We start from the raw sequence: 21,496 nt of genomic DNA on the forward strand, positions 1-21,496 counted from the left end.
TGAGTAAATGAGGTGGAGTTTTTTTTTTTCCTAAAGGGCATGTTGAAAAGAAACACCAATTAAAATACCACCTGCAAAACTTTCTAAAAGTAAAATATGACCCTTAGTCTTTGAATCACAATTTCTTCTTGCACAAAGTAATTTTTACATAGTTAAACAGTCTATTGACTAACAAGCTGGCCTTGTGCATGCTTGTGTATTCTGACGCTAATCTCTTTAGGATCGTGTTATGCTTCTGGAAGTCTCTCATCAAACTGCAAATAAAGCAAAGCATGCAGTATTTCAACAAAAGTTGATATGCACACCCATTCAGTCTGCTTTTTTCAGAGATGAATAGCTAGACAGAAATGGTTGCCTTTAAGCTCTTCAGCTAGCTACCCCCACAACTCATTCTGAATTGAAACCAGAGTCCCTCCTTCACAGAAACAGAAGCCTACATTTTTTTTTGCATCTGTTTAATTTCTGTTATTCCATTAGGCAGTTCCTTTTCTTACCTGGAAAAACTGAAGAAGTGTGACAAAAGCCAGCGTGAATGTGCGAAACATAATTAGAAAAGAAATCCCTGCTAAAATATTATAAAATAAAAGAAGAAGAAAGGGGGACACTCTTGTGCTCTGAGGAGTTAATATTTTTAGTCTCAGTGAATAATGGGAACCACCCATTTTAATTTCAGTTGGAAATAATAATGGCTGTATTATGCACAAGTGGTAAAGCAGCAACTGAGCTATACATTTTATCCCAAACAAATGACCAAATACCCTTGTGCCACTGTATTTATATGCTAAATACTTAAGGAAAAATTATTTTTTTTATTGGACTTGTACACTTTTTCACATTCTTCTGCTTGTAAACCCAATTGTGCACATTTTGGATGGAGAGAATTAATAAGTAATAAAATATCGGCCCTCTAAAATGTATCTATAATACCTGTTCTTTACCTAATAATGTGTGGTTAAGGTCTGATCTAAGGATATTCTAGTGCTAGACTCAGTATCTATGTCCTATTGTAAAACTAGGACTCTCTACTTTCTAATGATTAAAAGCTCCCATCTCTAGCCCTGATATGACACAAGATATATCAGACGTTAAACTCTTCACTGTTCCAGGACTATATGTATCCCATCCAATACCTCGATCAGTGGGAGTTTTGGGGATGCAGAGATAAGAAACATTCTTCTTCGAGTGATTGCTCCAATGCATTCCTGTTAGGTGTGCGCGCCGCGCGTGCACGGCTTCTCCGGAACTTTTTCCCCTAGCAACCCCGGCGGGCCGGCTGGGCGCCCCCTGGAGTGGCGCCGCTATGGCGCTAAATATATACCCCAGCCGGCCCGTCCGCTCCTCAGTTCCTTCTTACCGCCCGTGACGGCCGGTCGGAACTGTGGAGTGCTCTCTGCCCTCCACCACCCTAGCCTTCACTCTTCGTTTTTTGTATATATATAGTTAGTTGTATAGTTAGTGTTTCAGTTCTTATAGTTATCTTAGTGTAGTTGTTCTAGATAGTAGTTGGTTAAGGGGGGTTTCCCCCCCCTTTTCCCTCCCCGGTGCGGGCTCATGCCCAGGGCACCGGGCTTCAAGCCCTGCGCTGTGTGCCAAAAGCCTATGCCCGTTGGCGATCCACACGACGCTTGCCTCCGTTGCCTCGGAGAAGGACATCGCACCGACAAGTGCGTTATCTGTTCTGCTTTTAAGCCACGGACACGCAAAGAACGGGACCACAGGCTTAAGCAGATACTTATGGGCGTCGCTCCAACCGGCGGCACCAGCGACGCCGGCACCGAGAACCTCCTCGGTTCAGAGCGCACCAGCGGCACCGGGCCGCCCCGGTACCGAGGTCCCGCAGGCCCCACCCCCGGCGCCGAAGACCCGGCACCGCTCGCTCTCGCCGGCGAGGAAGCGTAGACTCGCCAAAGCCATAGCTAAGTCCCGTGCTGAGGACTCAGCTAAAGTGCTTGTGCCGCCTGCGCCCCCAGTGGTGACTGCGCGCAAGGCAGACACTGTGCCGTTGACTCCGCCAGGTCCGTCGAGTCCGGCACCGCCGCGCTCCCCGGTGCCGTCCGGAGTTGAGCCAAGGCTGCCGACGACGCCGGAGACGTACTCCGCGCCGCGAGCTAATTCAGCTCGTAGAGGCACCGAGCCTCCGGCCCCCGGCACCGCCGGTGCGGGCTGTTCCGTCGGCTGGAAAACCGGCGAGGATGGTCCGACCTCCATCTGTGGACCACCGGCACAGTCGACACTCTCGGTCCCGCTCGCGCTCCGGGACCCGTCGCCGCTCACCGTCCAGCCGGTCGAGATCCCGGCACCGCTCCCCATCGCGGTACCGCTCGCCATCTCGCCGCCGGTCGCAGTCCCGGTACCGATCGTCATCCCGGTACCGGTCGCACTCCCGGCACCGGTCAAGGTCCCGATCACCGGCGCGTCGGCGCAGCCGGAGGTCCCCGTCCCGGCACCGTTCCCGCCGGAACTCCCGCAGCCGCTCCCGGCACCGCAGGTCTGGCTCCCGGTCGAGCTCCCGGAACCGGTCGAGCTCCCGGCACCGCGGTGGCCGTTGGTCGAGGTCTCCTTCCCGGTACCGGACGGACGGACACCGGGCCTCCAGGCCATCTGGCAGTATCCCGCAAGCCTCGGTTTCGGGCTCCGCCTCACCCTGGCCGTCTCGTCCGGCATCGGTCACCTCTGGCGCGGACGGCACCGGCTCATTGCCGCCAACCCCACACGACCACCCTCAAGGGGCTCAGCAGTGGGGATTCTGGGTGCCCTGGGGTCATCACGAAGCGCAAGGCATTCCGCTTCCCCCACGAGACATCGCCGCGGAGCGCAGGGTGCCCGAAGCGTCGATCAGTCGCCCTCCGGGGTCACCTCCCCGCGAGCCCTCGATGCCGCGGGACCACCAGGCCCCCGTCCAGCCTGACCTGGCTGTGGCGCCTCTAACGGCCCCTCCCGTGGAGGCCATCGGACAAGCAACGTCCTCGTCATCGTCCCCGGACGAAGCGGTGGCTGGGACTTCTGCTAAAGACCCGCCCCCCCATTGACCTTAAAGCCCACCAGGAACTACTCCGCCAGGTGGCGACGGCCATGGGCCTTCCGGTGGCAGAGGTCCAGGAGGATGAGGACCCCATTACTAATGTGGTCGGTTCGGACACTCCAGTGCGCGTGGCACTGCCTTTTGTGAAGACCATACAAAAGAACGCGGCCACGCTCTGGCAAACACCCGCGTCCATCCCTCCCACTGCGCGGGGGGTAGAACGGAAGTACTCAGCCCCCCCCACGGGCTATGAGTACTTATACTCGCACCCAACCCCGGACTCGCTTGTCGTGCAGTCTGTGAATGGCCGTGAACGGAACGGTCAACCGGCCCCGGCGCCCAAATCCAAGGACGCTCGGAGGATGGACCTGCTAGGCCGTAAAGTCTACGCCGCGGGCGGCCTGCAGATGCGCATAGCCAACCAAATGGTCCTCCTGGCCCGGTATGTGTTTGACATCATGACATCCCTGGCAAAATACACCGAACTTCTGCCGACAACTTCCCGCCAGGAGTTCTCGGCGATGCTCGAGGAAGGAAAGACGTCCTCACGTTCTTCCATTACGGCGGCCCTCGACGCGCGGACTCGGCGCGGACAATAGCGACAGGGGTGACGATGCGTCGCATCTCATGGCTGCAATCCTCACGCTCCCACAAGAGGTGCAGTACACGCTGCAGGACCTGCCGTTTGACACGAAGGCCTATTCTCCGAAAAGACCGATTCGCGGATACAGACCTTGAAAGATGGGCGTATTGCCATACGAACTCTTGGCATGCACACGCCCGGCTCCGCATAGCGCAGGTCTTTCCGGCAGCAGGCCCCTCGGTCCTTCCGCAGCAGCGTTACCGTCCGTACCGTCTGAGCGTCAGGGACAGAATCACCGGCGGCCTTCGGGTAACCGTCGCAACCAGTCCCAGGCCTCTTCCAAGGGCCCGCAAGGGTCCAAGCAGGCCTTTTGATGGGACGCCCGAGGACGGCCCATCACTCTCCACCTCGGATCCTCCCCGTTTGTTTTCCAACCGCCTCTCCTATTTTCGTCCTGCGTGGTCCCGCATAACATCGGACAGCTGGGTTCTTCAGACTGTCCAGTCGGGATACCGTCTACAGTTTGTTTCGCCCCCTCCTTCCCACCCACCCTCCCTGTCCCTCTTCAGGGACCCATCTCACGAGCAAGTCCTCCTGCAAGAGGTCCAGTCTCTACTGAGCGTGGGTGCCATAGAGGTAGTGCCTCCAGACAGACGGGGCAGGGGATTCTACTCCCGTTATTTCCTCATCCCCAAGGCGAAAGGAGGGTTACGTCCTATTCTGGACCTTCGCGAGCTGAACAAATACCTGCTCAAGCCCAAGTTTCGCATGGTCACCTTGGGGACCATCATTCCCTCTCTGGATCCGGGAGATTGGTTTGCCCTCGACATGAAGGGCGCTTACTTCCATGTCGCAATTTACCCCCCTCACAGGCGCTTCCTTCGGTTTTTAGTCAACAAAGACCACTACCAGTTCGCCGTGTTACCTTTCGGACTTGCCACGGCACCGAGGGTGTTTACAAAGTGCATGGCAGTGGTAGCAGCAGCCCTTCGCAGGCGCCAGATCCATGTCTACCCCTATCTGGACGACTGGTTGATTCGGGGGCAGTCGCAGGGGCTAGTACAGCGACAGGTGGCGGAAATCCTGTCCCTCTTTCAACACCTCGGACTGCTTGTCAATGCCGAGAAGTCTACCTTGCTCCCAGCACAGCGGGTGGAGTTCATCGGCGCGATCCTCGACTCCTCGGTGGGCCGCGCCTGCCTGCCGCGGTCTCGGCACCTGACGATGGTCTCCCTCATCAGGGAGCTGGTCAACTTTCCGACCACGACGGTGCGGTCATGCCTCCGCCTCCTCGGTCACATGGCATCGTGTACATATGTCACCGCGTACGCGCGACTCCACCTCCGTCCGTTCCAGTCGTGGCTGGCGTCGGTGTACCGCCCGCACCGCGACCACATCGACATGGTGGTCACGGTCACGAGACCGACCCTCGAGTCCCTCCGCTGGTGGCTCGACCCGGAGATCGTCTGCGCTGGAGTGCCGTTCCACCGTCCTCGTCCGTCCGCGACACTGACCACGGACGCCTCGGCACTCGGTTGGGGGGCCCACCTGGGAGGCCTTCACACTCAAGGCCTCTGGTCGCCCCAGGAGCTCGCTCTCCACATCAATGTCCGCGAGCTCCGGGCGATCCGTTTTGCATGTCACGCCTTTCGGACCAACCTGCAAGGCCGCTGGGTGACAGTACTCACGGACAACACAACAGCACTAGCCTACGTGAACAAGCAGGGCGGAGCTCGCTCGTCCCCCCTCTGCAAGGAGGCGATCCTCCTCTGGGACTTCTGCGTGACCCACTCCATTCACCTGGAAGCGTCCTTTCTTCCGGGAGTGCAGAACACGCTAGCCGACCGCCTCAGCAGGTCGTTTCTCTCCACGAGTGGTCCCTCCGTCCCGGTTGTACACACGATTTTCCAGAGGTGGGGGTTCCCGGGTCGACCTCTTCGCCTCCAGGGCGAACAGGAAGTGTCTCCAGTTCTGCTCGTTCCGAGGGCACTCGCCGGGATCTCTGTCCGACGCCTTCCTCTATCCGTGGCAGACTCACCTCCTCTATGCCTTCCCTCCGTTTCCGCTAGTGCACAGAGTGCTCCAGAAGCTTCGGAGGGATCGAGCCACCATGATACTCGTGGCTCCGGCCTGGCCGCGGCAGCATTGGTACACCCTGCTGCTCGAGCTCTCCGTTCGGGAGCCCATCACCCTCCCATTGTGGCCGGACCTCATCACACAGGACTTCGGCAGACTCCTCCACCCCAATCTGCAATCTCTCCATCTTACAGCCTGGTTCCTGCGTGGTTGACCCACGCAGAGAGGGGCTGTTCGGCAGCCGTACAGCAGGTCCTGCTTGAAAGTAGAAAGCCTTCCACCCGTACGACATACATGGCGAAATGGAAGAGGTTCGCGCTCTGGTGTGACCAGCAGGGGCTCAACCCATTTGTGGTGCCCATCACTACCATCCTGGACTACCTATGGTACCTTAAGGAGCAGGGTCTGGCGGTTTCCTCTTTGAGAGTCCACCTCGCCGCGGTGTCCGCCTTTCGTCCGTCGGCGGAGGGTCGGACCATCTTTGCCAATCCGATGGTCTCCCGCTTCCTGAAGGGCCTCGACCGCTTATACCCGCCGGTGCGTCGCCCCGCCCCGACCTGGGACCTGAACCTCGTCCTGGCCAGACTCACGGGTCCTCCATTCGAGCCTATGGCCACGTGTTCTCTCCTCTACCTCTCCTATAAGATGGCCTTCCTGGTTGCCATAACATCGGCAAGGAGAGTCTCGGAGCTACGAGCTTTGACGGTGGGCCCTCCCTATACCGTCTTCCACGCGGATAAGGTGCAGCTTCGCCCTCACCCGGCCTTCCCTACCAAAGGTGGTCTCGGCCTTCCACCTTAATCAGGACATCTTCCTCCCGGTCTTCTTCCCGAAGCCCCACGCCGCCCGGGAGCAGCAGCTCCACACCCTCGGCGTCCGTAGGGCGCTGGCGTTTACATCGACCGGACAAGGCCTTTCGGCGTTCCACCCAGCTCTTCATCGCAGTCGCTGATCGCATGAAAGGCGAGCCAGTTTCCACCCAACGCATTGCCTCCTGGGTGACCCAATGCATCCGGTCATGCTACGAGCTAGCTCACGTGACTCCATGCCGACTCACCGCTCACTCTACGAGAGCGCAAGCCTCGTCCGCCGCCTTCCTGAGCCATGTCCCCATCCAGGACATCTGCAGAGCGGCTACCTGGTCTTCGGTCCACACCTTCGCCTCCCACTACGCGTTGGTGCAGCAGTCTAGAGACAACGCAGCCTTCGGCTCCGCGGTTTTACACTCCGCCACGTCTCACTCCGACCCCACCGCCTAAGGTAAGGCTTGGGATTCACCTAACTGGAATGCATTGGAGCAATCACTCGAAGAAGAAAAGACGGTTACTCACCTGTAGTAACTGGTGTTCTTAGAGATGTGTTGCTCGTATCCATTCCAGACCCGCCCTCCTTCCCCACTGTCGGAGTAGCCGGCAAGAAGGAACTGAGGAGCGGACGGGCCGGCTGGGGTATATATTTAGCGCCATAGCGGCGCCACTCCAGGGGGTGCCCAGCCGGCCCGCCGGGGTTGCTAGGGGAAAAAGTTCCGGAGAAGCCGTGCACGCGCGGCGCGCACACCTAACTGGAATGGATTGGAGCAACACATCTCGAAGAACACCAGTTACTACAGGTGAGTAACCGTCTTATATTTTCTCAGGACACTTCATATCTGTGTCTCTCTCTGTAAAGAAACATGTAAAAACAGAAATTTTCTATAAGCAGAGCTGTAGAAAACCAACAAAATTATTTGAATAGTTTAAGCTGTTATAGAGATATTGTCTTTTCCAAAGCCTTCCAAAAGACAGATTGGAGAGGTTTTAAAAGCACTTTAAATAATTTCCATCCAAACCATTCTAGCTCATTTTATAAGCTGCTTCCATTATGAAATCTAAAGTAGATGGGGTATTGCTTTCCACTACCAATAGGAAAGCTTCTTGGACTGGGCAGGCAGAGAAAAGTTTGGCATGGAGAACAGAGTTTCGTTGAAACTAAGATTCCACACAGATGTGCCACAGGTATGAATCATTTCATCTTATTTTTGAACCCTAGAACAAATAAAAAAAGGAACTTTCCCTCTGAATACTAGTAAGCAGACACTTAGTCCATCTCTGTGACATAATTTGCATCAGTAGGTTGATAATGGAATCTTCTCCCATCTTTTTAAGTCCCTAACGTAGAACAGTTGCGTCCAGTCATAAATGGTGGCACAGAGCTCTGTAATGGCATTAACAACATTTTATACTTAGCTGGGAAGAAAGTAAACATGAAAAAATTACAAATATTCATAGCTGTTTTGTTTAAATTACCAAGATTGCAGTTTTTCTGGGGGTTAATCTTCAGCAGCACCCAAGCTATTGTAGAGTTTTCCACACCACCTATCATTTATATCTACTCTGCTAATTTCCTGCATTTAATCTCATCTGTTACAACAGTTTTCAAAGCTCTTTTATCAAATGGATTTTGTTTTTATGTAATTACAAGTAATATTTTAGTAAGGGCTAACTCCATTGTTATTAGTAATGATTTACATTATATTATACTTAACACACTTAGAGCACTTAAATCAAAATGACTCATACATTATATACAATCTGTGGTTATTAGTCAATGTTGTTGAATTTAGTTAATGTAAAGAGCAAGAAGAGAACTGCTCCCTTGGATTTTTTACTTAATAACTAAGTCTGTCCATTAATCGCAGTTAGCTCACGCAATTAACTCAAAAAAATAATCACAATTTAAAATATTAATCGCGATTAATCGTACTATTAATAGAATACCAATTGAAATTCATTAAATATTTTTGGATGTTTTTCTATATTTTCAAATATATCAATTTCAATTACAACACAGACTACAAAGTGTACAGTGTTCACTTTATATTATTTTTATTACAAATGTGTATTGTAAAATGATAAAAGAAATTGTAATTTTCAAGTGAAATCTCTTTATCATGAAAGTGCCACTTACAAATGTAGGGTTTTTTTTGTTAAGTAACTACACTCAAAAACAAAACAGTGTAAAACATTAGAGCCTCCAAGTCCACTCGGTCCTACTTCTTCTTCAGCCAATCACTAAAAGAAACAAGTTTGTTTACATTTAACGGGAGATAATGCTGCCTACTTCTTAATTACAATGTCACCTGAAAGTGAGAACAGGCATTTGCATGGCACTGTTGTAGCTGGCATCGCAAGATATTTATGTGCCAGATACGCTAGAGTGTCATATGCTTCATGCTTCGGCCATCGTTCCAGAGGACATGCTTCCATGCTGATGACACTCGTTAAAAAAATAATGCATTAATTAAATTTGTAACTAAACTCTTTGGGGGAGAATTGTATGTCTCCTGCTGTTTTACCTGCATTCTGCCATATATTTCATGTTATAGCAGTCTCAGATGATGACCCAGCACATGTTGTTCGTTTTAAGAACACTTTCACTGCAAATTTGACACAATGCAAAGAAGATACCACTCGACCCAAAGATTTAAGAATCTGAAGTGCCTTCCAAAATCTGAGAGGGATGAGGTGTGAAGCATACTTTCAGAAGTCTAAAAAGAGCAACACTTTGATGCAGAAACTACAGAGTCCAAACCACCAAAAAAAAAAATCAGCCTTCTGCTGGTGGCATCTGAATCAGATGATGAAAATAAATATGCATCAGTCAGTACTGCTTTGGATCATTATCAAGCAGTACCTGTCATCAACATTAGACGCCTGTCCTGTGGAATGGTGGTTGAAGCATCAATGGACATATTAATCTTTAGTGCATCTGGCATGTAAATATCTTGCAACACTTGCTACAACAGTTCATTGCAAATGCCTGTTCTGACTTTCAGGTGACATTGTAAACAGGAAGTATTATCTTCTGCAAATGTAAGCAAACTTGCTTGTTCAGCCAATCGCGCAGACAAGAAGTAGGACTGATTGGATTTGTAGTCACTAAAGTTTTAGATTGTTTTATTTTTGAATGCGGGGGGAGGTTTGTACATAATTCTACATTTGTAAGTTTACAGTGCAAATATTTGTAATAAAAATAAATATAAAGTGAGCACTGTACACGGTGTATTCTGTATTGCAATTGAAATCAATATATTTGAAAATGTAGAAGACATCCCAAAATATTTAAATAAATGGTATTCTATTAACAGTGTGATTAATCACGATTAATTTGTTAATCATACAATTAATCGTGATTAATTTTTTAATCGCTTGACAGCCCTATTAATAACTAATACCCTTTATTGAAATTCTAGCATTCATGTTCTGAGGCTAAATTTTGGGGTTGAACCAGTTATAATTTTCAGCATGGGCTGTGCACGCACAGGCAAGGATTATAATACTGTAGATGCACTGCTTTCTGGTTGGGACTTCAAATGCGTTTCAAGTTTTCCTACTTCATTTGTTTGTGAATAGTTGATCTCTTTCATTATGCCAACATGTATGTAAAACAGAATGCATGCACCTGTCTGCCAGGGATGTCTCCCAAACAGAGGAAGGAAGATTTTGAAATAATGAAATTTAAATCTTTTTAAATGGGTTTGACTAAATACCCACGGTCACCAAAAGCAAACTTGACTAAAAATTTTAAATGAGTCACGAAAAGGTTTGATTAAAAATTTCTCTTGTTTCCCGTTAAAAATCTAACATGAAAAATACATTACATTCTGGTACTACTAAGTACACAGTGAGTTTGTTTAAAAAATGAAAATCTGTTACGAATTCCATGAAAATAATTTGAAAATCATCCCTTCTTATGGTAATGCAAATTCAGAAATGATGTTTTATGGGACATCATGAAATCAATGTTTGTGTCAAGAATAACATGGAAATTATTGTAAAAAATATTGGAGTTAGAGTGAAGAGCTTGCTGCTAGGGAAGGAGATTTATATATTAAAGTTAAATGTGTATATAGTTTATCTCAGCATTAAGTGCAATGCAGTCATCCAAATATCTAAAAGTGAGCAATCTTTTTGCTGTGTGTTGGCCAGTTGCCAGATTACTGGTGAATTGAAGTATGCTGCCTGTGGCTTAGCCACACCAAGACTGGAGCATTAGTGGAAGTTATGGGTAAATGGCAGCAGCATGGAGTTTGACCTCACAGTGTTACCTCCTTGGTAACAGAGTTAGACTGATTGTTCCCTCAGAAATGACCATAGGGATTACTTGCAAATGTAGAGCTCCTTGTTAAAATGGCACCTGTTCTTAGTCATTTTACATGCTGCTTAAAGAGGTAGAGCAAATGAAATCAAATATCTTGTGATTTGCCAAGAGGCTTCATCTTCTGGCAGGGGAAATAGTTCTTAAAAATATCAGTACTTGCTGGAGTTCTTCTCTATTGAAGAAAAAGGAAAAAAAATTATAATCAAATCAGACAATATTCTAATGACCTTGCTTAAATGTAAACTAATTTGAGTGAGAAAAGACCCCTTTTATACAGTAGAAGGGAATTAAGGATGGTCAGAAATGACTGATATCTGTTAAACAGATGGATTCTGCTCTATCTAAGGTAAGGGAGTGTGCTGCTCCAGGTGCTTTCACCACAATCTTCCTACTTCTGGAGTACGGAGAGGACCATTAGCACCCCCCCACAAGCGTCTGTTCCCAGAAGGAATCTGTGCTGCAGCAGAAGTGACATATAACTTCAATGATAACAGTACTAGCCTTGTGTATTGGATTGAGTGGCAACCTGTTCATAGTGGGTTTTTTACGCTTGTGCTCAAATATTGAACTGTGCTGTACTTTCTGAACTTTGTGCTTGCATGTGATCTAATTATTTTGTGATTACTGTAGAACAATATTTCTTACACTGGGGGTCCAAAAGGGAGCCACAAGACTCTTGGGGGGGTTGTCACAAGATCACAAAAAATAGAGTTACCATACACCCGGGTTTCCCCGGAAATGACCTCTTTTTTTGGTCCTCCTATTTCCGTATGGACAGATTTTTCCTTGCTCATCCTTTTTCCTTGCCTTCAGTGCTGGGTGGCCAGAGAGCAGCAGCTGCTGGCTGGGCACCCTCTCTGAAGGCAGCACCGCCTTCAGCAGCAGCATAGAAGTAACGGTAGCATGGTATGGTTATTTAGCTCTGTTGGAATCTGCACTGATGCTGCGAAAGCTATGACCAGTACCAAGAATATGTGTGGGGTGGAAGTCTTCACAGCCTGAAATATTTTCAAAGGGGGGCATAGCAAAAAAAAAAAAAATTAAGAACCCCTGCTTTAGAACATGTACATGTAGTTTCAGTTCCGTGTAAGATAAAGTTGGTTTCTTAATTGCTAACACTCAAGTACACTGAAATGAACATACAACAAAAAATGGAATGAGTAACTTTTCCACCAGTAAAAGCTTTCTGTAGTGTAACAGACTTCAGAAGACCTAATTTGGAGGTAATTACAACTTTAAATGGAACCTTTCCCTTGTACTATATCCCACTCTTCATTTTTCTGTTGGTCCCAAGAGCTATGCCATAATTCCTGGTAGATTCATCCTAAGTGATAAAATCAGTAGGAGATGGATTTAGCTAAAAGCATTCCACTGAAGCCAAGCTACAGTGACTTACCAGGTAATCCCTTGAAAGACATTAAGATACTAATACAAAAACAACTTTGCTGGGAAATAGTACCTCGTATCAGCAATCCCTTCAACTGGTTTTGGTGTAGCCATAGGCGATTGTTGCAGTCCCATCTAGTCCTGGTGTGGAAGGATGTTGGTTACAGCACAGGGCCTCAGTGAAAGGAGAGGGATAGCTCAGTGGTTTAAGCATTGGCCTACTAAACCCAGGGTTGTGAGTTCAATCCTTGAGGGGGCCACTTAGGGATGTGAGGCAAAATCAGTACTTGGTCCTGCTAGTGAAGGCAGGGGGCTGGACTCAATGACCTTTCAAGGTCCCTTCCAGTTCTAGGAGATTGGTATATCTCCAATTATTACCTTATGGAGGGAATATGAGAGAAATACACTTTCCTGCAACCCCATAATAAAAAACTTTTTGGAATGCTTATGAAATATATGACCATGTTAAAGGTGGCCACTCAGGCAAATAGAGTATTTTATTTTCTAGAGCACAAGAAAGGAAGTGTGACCAACTGCAAATGGTTAAGAGGACTAAAAATAGCTTAAAATTATTTGGTTAAAAATTGCACCTCTGGGTTCAACTCTAGATGAGATTTCTCCTGATATTTTCAGTGATCTTACAGCCTCCTAATAGCATGGTGTATGATACAAAACCACTTAATTTGCACTTTGAGACAGGTTTGTATGATCTGAAGAGGCACAGCATTTAAGGAGATGATTCATCTGAGAAGGAGAGTGGTTTCTCCAGATCAGAGTTGAGGTACATTTGTATAGCAGTATGGATAAGCTTGAGCACCTGCCTTTATGTAGTTGGTAGAAAATATTTTTCCATCTTGACAGATGCATATCATGAAGTACAATTAAGAAAAAGAAATTTGAGAGTAAGTCAAATTGATTTTTACATGCTTAATTAGAGCCATTGTGTCTACCCGTTGCTTTATGCTCTCAATGATAGATGTAGCTGGAAATTTATTCAGAGAGGTTCACTGCTGTTTTCCATTTTTTTTTCCTTTTGGACTAACTGTTTATTTTATCTTTCTGGTTTCAGCAGGCTGGGGAGAAATGCCTACTGTCCACGCAAAGACTGAATCTTCTTGGGGAGAGCCCGCATCCCCTTCTGCTGCAGTTGATAATGGCACTTCAGCATGGGGGAAACCCCCCAGCAGTGGTACAGGGTGGGGAGAGAATTCTGCCGAGTCAGCAGGGACCTACGGAAGAGCAAATGCTCCAGCTGCTGCCCCAGCACTGTGCAAGACAGGTGAACTCTCACACTGCTTTTATTGTAATGGCGTTGGGAAGTAGGGTGGAAAATGTGGTAAATAGCATCTGTACTTTTGTATATTTTTCACTCATGTTTGCTCTCCCATACCCTTTTTTTTGCATTTTAAATTGTTTTTAGTTTTAATTATGGTTTGGAAAATATAATAGCATCATTATAAACAGGGACAAGGTGATATCAATATATAACTTCCACTTTCTCAACTCAGTAAACTATCTCAGTTCTTTTGGTGTGTGCACTAACTTTGTCCCATTTAGAACATTTTAGAAAACCAAGTTTACTGGACTGTCGGATTTAAATACATTGCTTATTATATGTATATATGTGTATCCTGGAAGCAACTCTGAATAAACAGCAAAAGATACAGAAAAGGGAAATCACAAGACACCAAGACGTCAAATGCCTACGTTACACAGATGACACCCAATTTTGTTCAAAACAGTTCACATCCTCAAGTCATCCTGGATTGTTTACTGCTATTAGATTCCCAAGTAGCATCAGCTGTCAGATGCACATTCTTTCATCTACAGTTGGCCTCAAGGCAGCACCTTATCTTGTAGAATGCCAGTTTGGCTGTGGTGAGCTTTTTATTTGTAATTTCTAAGCTCTACTACTGCAACATGTTGTACATAGAAATAATTGACAGCCCTGGAAAATCTATAGGGGGTCCAAAATGTGACATTCCACCTTTTGAGCAACACAGGACAATTGGAAGTAGATCATCCCAGTTCTCCTTACACATCTACTTGCAACTTATTTACTACGGCCAAATTCCATGTTCATGTCCTAATCCTCAGAGAACTTTATAGGTTTGGCTCAAGCCACTTTCAGATCTGCTTCTGTCTCAGCAACTATAATCTATGTTCATTAGGAATAACAGAAATTGTCAACTAAAAGGGTAAGGATCAGGAGATTATATATTTTTAGTGGCTGCATGGCTTTGGAGCCCTGTTTCCCAAGAGATTGGATTGACCACAAAATTTCACCTCCTTCAGATTATAAGCAAGTTTCTGCACTTCACAGTTTTCCCACAGTAATAATAAAAATATTTTATCCCTTCCCTCCAGCTTCAGGGAAGGGAACAAAAGATTAATATTGATCAAACTATATGTTGCACCTGTGTAATTCTGTAAAATGTTCAGATGCTAAAATAATGAAGATTGGATGGATGGATAGATGTGCATATAAACTAAAGGATTTAAAGTCTAGAGAAAATTAACAGAAATGTTTCCTTTCCCCCCCAGCTTCTAAATCTATGCAAGAAGGCTGGGGCAGTGGTGGGGATGAAGTGAACCTCAGTACTAGTCAGTGGGAAGATGAAGAAGGAGATATGTGGAATAATACTGCTTCACAAGAGAGTAACTCCTCCTGTAATTCATGGGGGAATGCCCCAAAGAAAGGACTTCAAAAGGTAGGACAGTGATAAGGATGGATTGTAGAAATCAGTAGAGTTAGAGTGCAGCATTTCTAGCACTGAATGTTACACATGCTTTCTGTAAGATTAATACTCTGAGTTTGAATGAAAGTCTGTCTCACCATGAGTGGTGAAAATGAGTGCAGTACTGTAGGAAATGGATTTATATACACTTGTGCTGGCAACTAAAGTAAAAGCAGTCATATTAAATGATAGACAACAAAATATTGTTCCCTTGAATACATTTTAGCTAGTCTGTTGTGGGTGTGTCTCAGATATCTTAACATGAAGAATATTCCCAAGGAGGGGTGGGAGGAAACGGTGGATGGAAGGCTATAAAAATGTATTTTACTTTTAGAGTGGTGTCCGATGTTTCTGATTGTTTTTGTTTCTCACCAGTTTCATGAACATTTATGTATTATGAAGATCTTTTTATGTATTAAACAAAAAATCATACTGTTGACCTCTTAAACATTTTCATTTGCAGCGGAAAAAAACAAATGTTGCTCTCTCAAGAAATGGTCCAGCTTAATTCATAAGCAAAAAAAGTATCTATTTTGTCTCCTACATCTGAAAGGGGAATGTATAATTTTGTTGCCTGAACTGATATGGGAACAGAGTGAAATTTAACCAATTTGAAACTCAGACAAGAGAACATCCACAGTTACATTTAGGAATTTTTATATTACAAGAAATATAAACCCTTAGATTTCAGGACATGAACCAACCTCTGATTTACAGAGTTAGCTTTGCTTGTGAGCAGCTTATTCCGTACTTGTCAGTTATACTAAATGTACCACTGGTTTGATCCAGTATTACATTTTTTATATTACTATCCCACCCCTTAATATTTGTTCCTCTGTAATTCAGGGAGTTGCACTTCAGGGTCTTGAAGTGGAGAAGTTGCCCAGAGCTCTACTAAAGATGTCTATTTCAGTCTTTTCAATGCAGCCAATAGATTTAATGGACTTTGACAGATTAAGTTTGCAAATTCAGTTTGTTGGGTATTTTGAGGAAACTTTGTACTATGTCAGAATTTGAGTCACTTTATTTTGTTTTCCTGTTGATAATTTAAATGAATAATGCTGTTCAGAGAAAAGATTAGTTATTTGCAGTATCCAGCATATCAGGGAGATAGCAAGTAGTTCTTTACAACACCTGATCAGGTGAGGTAAAATTTGTTCTCTGCCTTCTGGGAAGAAGAGGAGTGTAATTCTATTATGTTTTGTAGGTTTCATGAATGTGTTATAAATATACATATGAATATACCCTGAAGCAACATACAGTATTAATAAGGGAAACCTGCCATAGATTGTGCTGCATCTCATTGCTATAAATGTGGAAAAAAAGATGATTAATGATCTTCCCAATTTGTTTACCTAGGGCATGAAGACACCTAGTAAGCAAGATGAGGCCTGGATCATGAACCGTCTGATAAAACAGCTCACAGACATGGGCTTCCCAGTGAGTAACATTCATATTCTAGTATTTTCTATAGCTTGGTTTTTATAGCTTGTAGTGTATATTTTTGACCTTTCTGTTTGCAGAGACAAAAATGTTTCCTAAATAGGAAATCAGTTGTTTTAACTATAGTTTGTGAAACCTCGAAAGAGCAAGTAAAATACCCTTTGAGTGTAGATACTGACATGCTTAACTTTGATGAAACCTATAGAACTTTTGTTTGTAGCTTTTTTAATCATGGGTTTTACTTTGAACTTGTTAATAGTCTTCGTTGTCTTCCCCATTACCCTATTAAACAAATGAAATAAGGAGTATTATGTAGTTTAGGGGGGTTGGTTTTTTTTTTAAGTCAGGTGTGTGTGGTGGTATTTTTAAAGTTATCCATTGCATAAGGTTACAAATTCAGTTATAAAAAGAATATAATTTAACTTTATAGAGAATAACAAACATTTTACTCAGTGAGACAGACCAGATCTTTCTGGGAAGCATGTCATAATTGGTGAAAGCAAAAAAGTTATGTATAAACATAATCTGATTCAGTTAATACATGTCAGTGTTACCCCAATATTGAAGAAAATCTTGAAATTTCCCATTTGGTTTGGAGTCCTGTAAATGTGTTCTTGCTTGAAACACAATATAACCAACCCCACATTATTGTTTGCAGAGAGAGCCAGCAGAAGAGGCCTTGAAGAGCAACAGTATGAATCTCGATCAGGCCATGAGTAAGTGTCTTTCTAACCATCACCTTTCATAAAAGGCACTTCAGTAGATGGATACATGATTATGAAGTTTGATCTGTTCCAGTTAAATTAGCTTCTCTGTTCCTAAAAGAGCATTTTAAAAAACCACGTACACTTTTGTGACTATTTTCTATGCCAAACCCCAGAGTGTAATTTGTAGTGCTTTCAAAGAAAGTGTATTTTAATTTTTTACTTAAAATTAATATTAATTGTAATAGGTGTATAACTGACACTGGTGTTGTTGTTTTGGTTTCAGAAGTTTTTGCAGACTCAGTTTCCTCTTGCATCACCAGCCCTTTTTTTGCTTCCACCCTTCTATGCAGGTGCTCTGCTGGAAAAGAAGGTGGAAATGGACAAGCGTGGAATGGGAGTGACCGACTATAATGGAATGGTCACCAAACCCCTTGGCTGCCGCCCACCATCAATCTCCAAAGAGTCTTCCATGGACCGCCCCACCTTCCTTGACAAGGTAAGTTCAAAAGTACGAGTGTGATTTATAAATCAGTAGTGACAATGCAGGGTGTGGGAAGAGCTGCTGATTTCTGCTGACTGTTATAGTAGTCTGGAGAGCACTACAAACAAAATGAAGAAGAGAGGTATAGATGTGTCTTGTCCATCTTTTTTTTTTCCTCTTGTAAATTCTGCAAAGGTGAGAGGAGCCCACTTAGTACTAAAGGCCTGCCCCTCATTCAAAGGAAGGGACACAAGAACTGAGGAATAATTAATGTAATGGGATGCGGGGGAAAAACTGAACAAAACAAAAAACCAGGACCAGGTGTGCAAGTTATAGATATAAAATGAGGGAACTGGATGTCGATACCAAGCAGTCCCCCAGTCAGTGCTCACTGCTCTGTGAAGCAGTCCAAGGAGTTAGTGGATGCCACTCGAAGCTGTGCTTAGCTACGTGAGACAAGTTGGGACTGAAAATAGTCTGCACAGTCACAGAGAACCTCTCTGTCAAGCTTTCTGCTCCTAACCTAAGGCATGGCCATCTTGGCCAATGCCAGGAGGAAGTTGTCTAGATGAGGCTATCATGTCTTCATGAAGCCATGAACAGGAAAGACTGTGGGAAAAGGGTGTGAGAACTTCAGCACAAAGTTCTGAGGAGCCAGAAGTGGGGAAGTAACCTGGTGCACTGGAGCAGAGAGGGATGTGTGCCAGGGTCTCCCTCCTACTGCAGAAGGTACAGCTGTCAGGAACTCCGTGAACTGCACCTACCACATACCTGTGCTCTTGGCTCTGTGGAGCAGCCATCAATTTGTGGAAAGGGACAGATTGACTATACTTGTAGGTTGAAATGCTTTCTTCAGTTACAGAAGGAGGTACAACACAAGCATTTGCACTGTTCACCTCCCCGCAGTGACCTACCAATGTATCTGAATGCCCCTCTGGAGGAATTACTAAGAGAGAAAAGGATAGTTGAGATTCTGAGATTCCTCTCCCGTTTGTTCCTTGAATAATGTTGAAAATCAGTACCCATTAGGAACTGCACTGAAACCAGTTCATTTTATGTAGGCTACTCACCTGATAATGACTTTGGTCTCTGTCAATTTGGGCTATCTTAAAACTAGTGCTTTACACATGAAAAGGTGTTTATATTACCAGTAAAGCATTCAGTTTCCCTCCTCTCTATATTAAACTCTTTCGTACAGTGGTCATCATTAATACGCAGTTACCCCACAGCTTTTTTTTTGAGATACCACAATTATTTTCTTACATGTTAAATAGAATATAAATTTGGTATCTCAGATACCAAGTTTTATTTGCTAAATATTAATTTTTTAGTGACCACCATTGTAGATAATTTCTGCTACTTTTACTTTGCAACACAAACATTTAGCTGAAGTTTCTATTCAGGAACAAGGAAAAGTATAGAACAAGTTACTATATTTAAACAGAGAAACACCTTACATTAATATTGCTAAAAATTATTACTATTACTAAAACCAATCTAGTCTGATTGCAGTTTTCCTCCAAGTGAATGTATGTTAACAAAACACTTCCCTGCTTCTGGGAAATCAGTTTTATTCTCCCAAATTCTACTATTGTATCAGCATCTAGTCTACCATCCTTCCATAGGCCAGACTAAATTGATAATTTTCTCTGTCTCCCACGGCTCATCTTTCTTACTATCCTCTTCCCCTTGCTTTAAAATTCATCACCCATTCTTAACTATTATCAGTCAGTTTGTGGCATGCTTTAATGAACATGTTAAGTGAAGGATTCTTTCCATTTACTCACACACAAATGTTGTACACTTACGTGTCAATTAACCCTTTCTTTTCTAGGATAACACATTGAGCAGTTATATCATTACTAGCGAGAGAGAGAGGCACATTATGCAGCATATTATACATAATATAGAAATATATGTTAAGCATAACTATTTAATATTAAGTACTAAATTAATCAGTATTAATACAGCAAGTAAAATCCCTATCTATCAGGGTATGCATAGTCTGTCACAATGACTTTTTCTTTCAACAACAACATTCCACATGATCCTAAATAGATAACTACTTGTTAATGTTCAATGGGGAATTGATCATCTTCCTATTAAATAACAAAATCTCTTCTCTAACATAGAGAAAATAGTATTTTTAAAAAAATACTTTCTCATACTTCACTTTCATGCAACTAGAGTAACTCACCTTCTCAATGATTTTTTTGCCTTTTGAGTGGTGGTATTTCAGTACAAGAATTCATCAGATGGTACTGCCTTAGTCCGTAGTCCCTTCTAGCCAGCTCGTCTTTGTCATTGATCAGTGAACAAGCTCACTGCCCTTAGATGCACAAAGATCTTCAGTCCACCACTGCTCCAGCCCTCCGTTAGCCCACTGTTTCAACAAGTCATCAGGTATCCTTTTATTTGATTTTTGAGTCTCCAGGAAGTTATTAAATATTTCTATGTTTCTGTGTGCCAGCTGTTTTTGGATGATCTGAGATACGTACCCCACAGCTCTCTTCTGAGTTGAGCCAAATGCCCTTTCTGCTACTCCCACTCGGAAGATTTTGTTCAACACTTATTTGTTCAGATACTTTTTTTGCTCTATGAATTGTGGTGAGGGACTTCCAGCTCCTCGGTACTCAGCATTGGGGTCTGCTTCTGGATGTGCTGCACTTCTTACTTGCTTTGGGATAGCTGTAGTTTGTGGAGCCAAACATTTATTTGCCTTGAAGTTTTTGTTTGACTTGCTTTCTCAACACATGACACTTATTTTTTTTATTCTGTTTTGCATTGAGTCAAGCTTTGGCACTCCGTGCTTTGTGAATTGTATTATTTTTCAGGATGTCATCTTGTCTTTTAAAAGGAAGAAGTCCAGTGGCTTCAAGAGCTACATATGCAGCCTAGCAGTGCCCCTCACACATGATTGCAAACACATTATCTTGTACTTGAGAGTCAAGCATACTCTGCTTAGATGTAAGACTTGCTTGAAGTTATAACCCAGATGTCCAGTGGAGCCATCAGATTGGAAGGGGAGCTCCTGAAGATCCTATGGGCATGCTAAGAGAAACCTGAAATCAGCCTAGAATACTTCAGAGGATCTTGTCTTGAAGCAAAGGTCTAATCTGAGTTCCATTGCTGGCTATTAGGACTCAATCTTAGCACCACTCATAACTTCACAGACAGTATTCATCAAAACTTAGAAGATCTACTTGGTTGTCTGAAGGTGATCTGTACTGACCGCCTCATAGTTAAAGTCTCTAGAGCGTATTGAGGCTTGATTTATTAGCAAACCAAATAGATAGTATTAAATACCAGATCACTGAAAGAGGTGATGCTTCCACCGAAGTGCCAAAAGTAGAAGATGCTGAGAGAGAAAATATCCATCAGACTCCAGCACCACCAAATTTCTTGTTCCAGGCAGCTCCAGATCCCTCTCTCCATGTGTGTGCAACATTTGTCAATTTGAAACTAAGTTGCATCAGTGTATTGTGTGTTATTGAATTGCTCCATGTAGCTTTGTGGCTGAGGTTGTCTTGAAAGGAACAGTACCATCTTCAATGCCCAACACCAAATTTGTCCATAGCCAGAAATGCCAAAGGGCCAAGATTGATAGATACCTGTACCAGGCTCCCTCCCACATTTCTGTACTCTCGTATCCTGTTCTTGATGAGTTGGTGAAGAATAAACTTAACACGGCTCTCTCCTTATCCCAGCTCATGGAGAAAAATGTATCTTACAAAATGAGTCACAGGCTAAGTCTTCTACTCCCAGTATTAAGAGCTTGATGGACATGGTGTCTCTTGACAGACGAAAACCTGCCAGACTCATGGCACTGCAACCAAACCTCTGAGATTTGTTACATCATACCGTTTGCTACTGCAAAGATGGTTTCCTGACAGGTTTGGCATCAGATTCAAGCCTGTTAAT

At 44.6% G+C, this 21,496-nt stretch overlaps 1 protein-coding gene across 16 annotated transcripts in view; it reads left to right on the top strand.

Annotated features, from left to right (window-relative positions):
* The window catches only part of TNRC6C (trinucleotide repeat containing adaptor 6C), a 610,512-nt gene that overhangs the window by 552,543 nt on the left and 36,473 nt on the right, over positions 1–21,496 (top strand). For 14 of the 16 annotated variants that reach the window (XM_039501295.1, XM_039501293.1, XM_039501297.1 and 11 more), the window contains 6 exons: positions 7,586–7,675; positions 13,276–13,485; positions 14,751–14,917; positions 16,304–16,384; positions 17,046–17,103; positions 17,445–17,590. In XM_039501295.1, coding sequence (XP_039357229.1) covers positions 7,586–7,675; positions 13,276–13,485; positions 14,751–14,917; positions 16,304–16,384; positions 17,046–17,103; positions 17,445–17,590 — 752 coding nt within the window. The remainder of the gene's footprint in view (positions 1–7,585; positions 7,676–13,275; positions 13,486–14,750; positions 14,918–16,303; positions 16,385–17,045; positions 17,104–17,444; positions 17,591–21,496) is intronic. The other 2 variants (XM_039501288.1, XM_039501289.1) reach the window with 2 other exon arrangements.

Source organism: Mauremys reevesii, linkage group 15 (assembly GCF_016161935.1).
Source record: "Mauremys reevesii isolate NIE-2019 linkage group 15, ASM1616193v1, whole genome shotgun sequence".
Classification (NCBI taxonomy): Eukaryota; Metazoa; Chordata; order Testudines; family Geoemydidae; genus Mauremys; species Mauremys reevesii.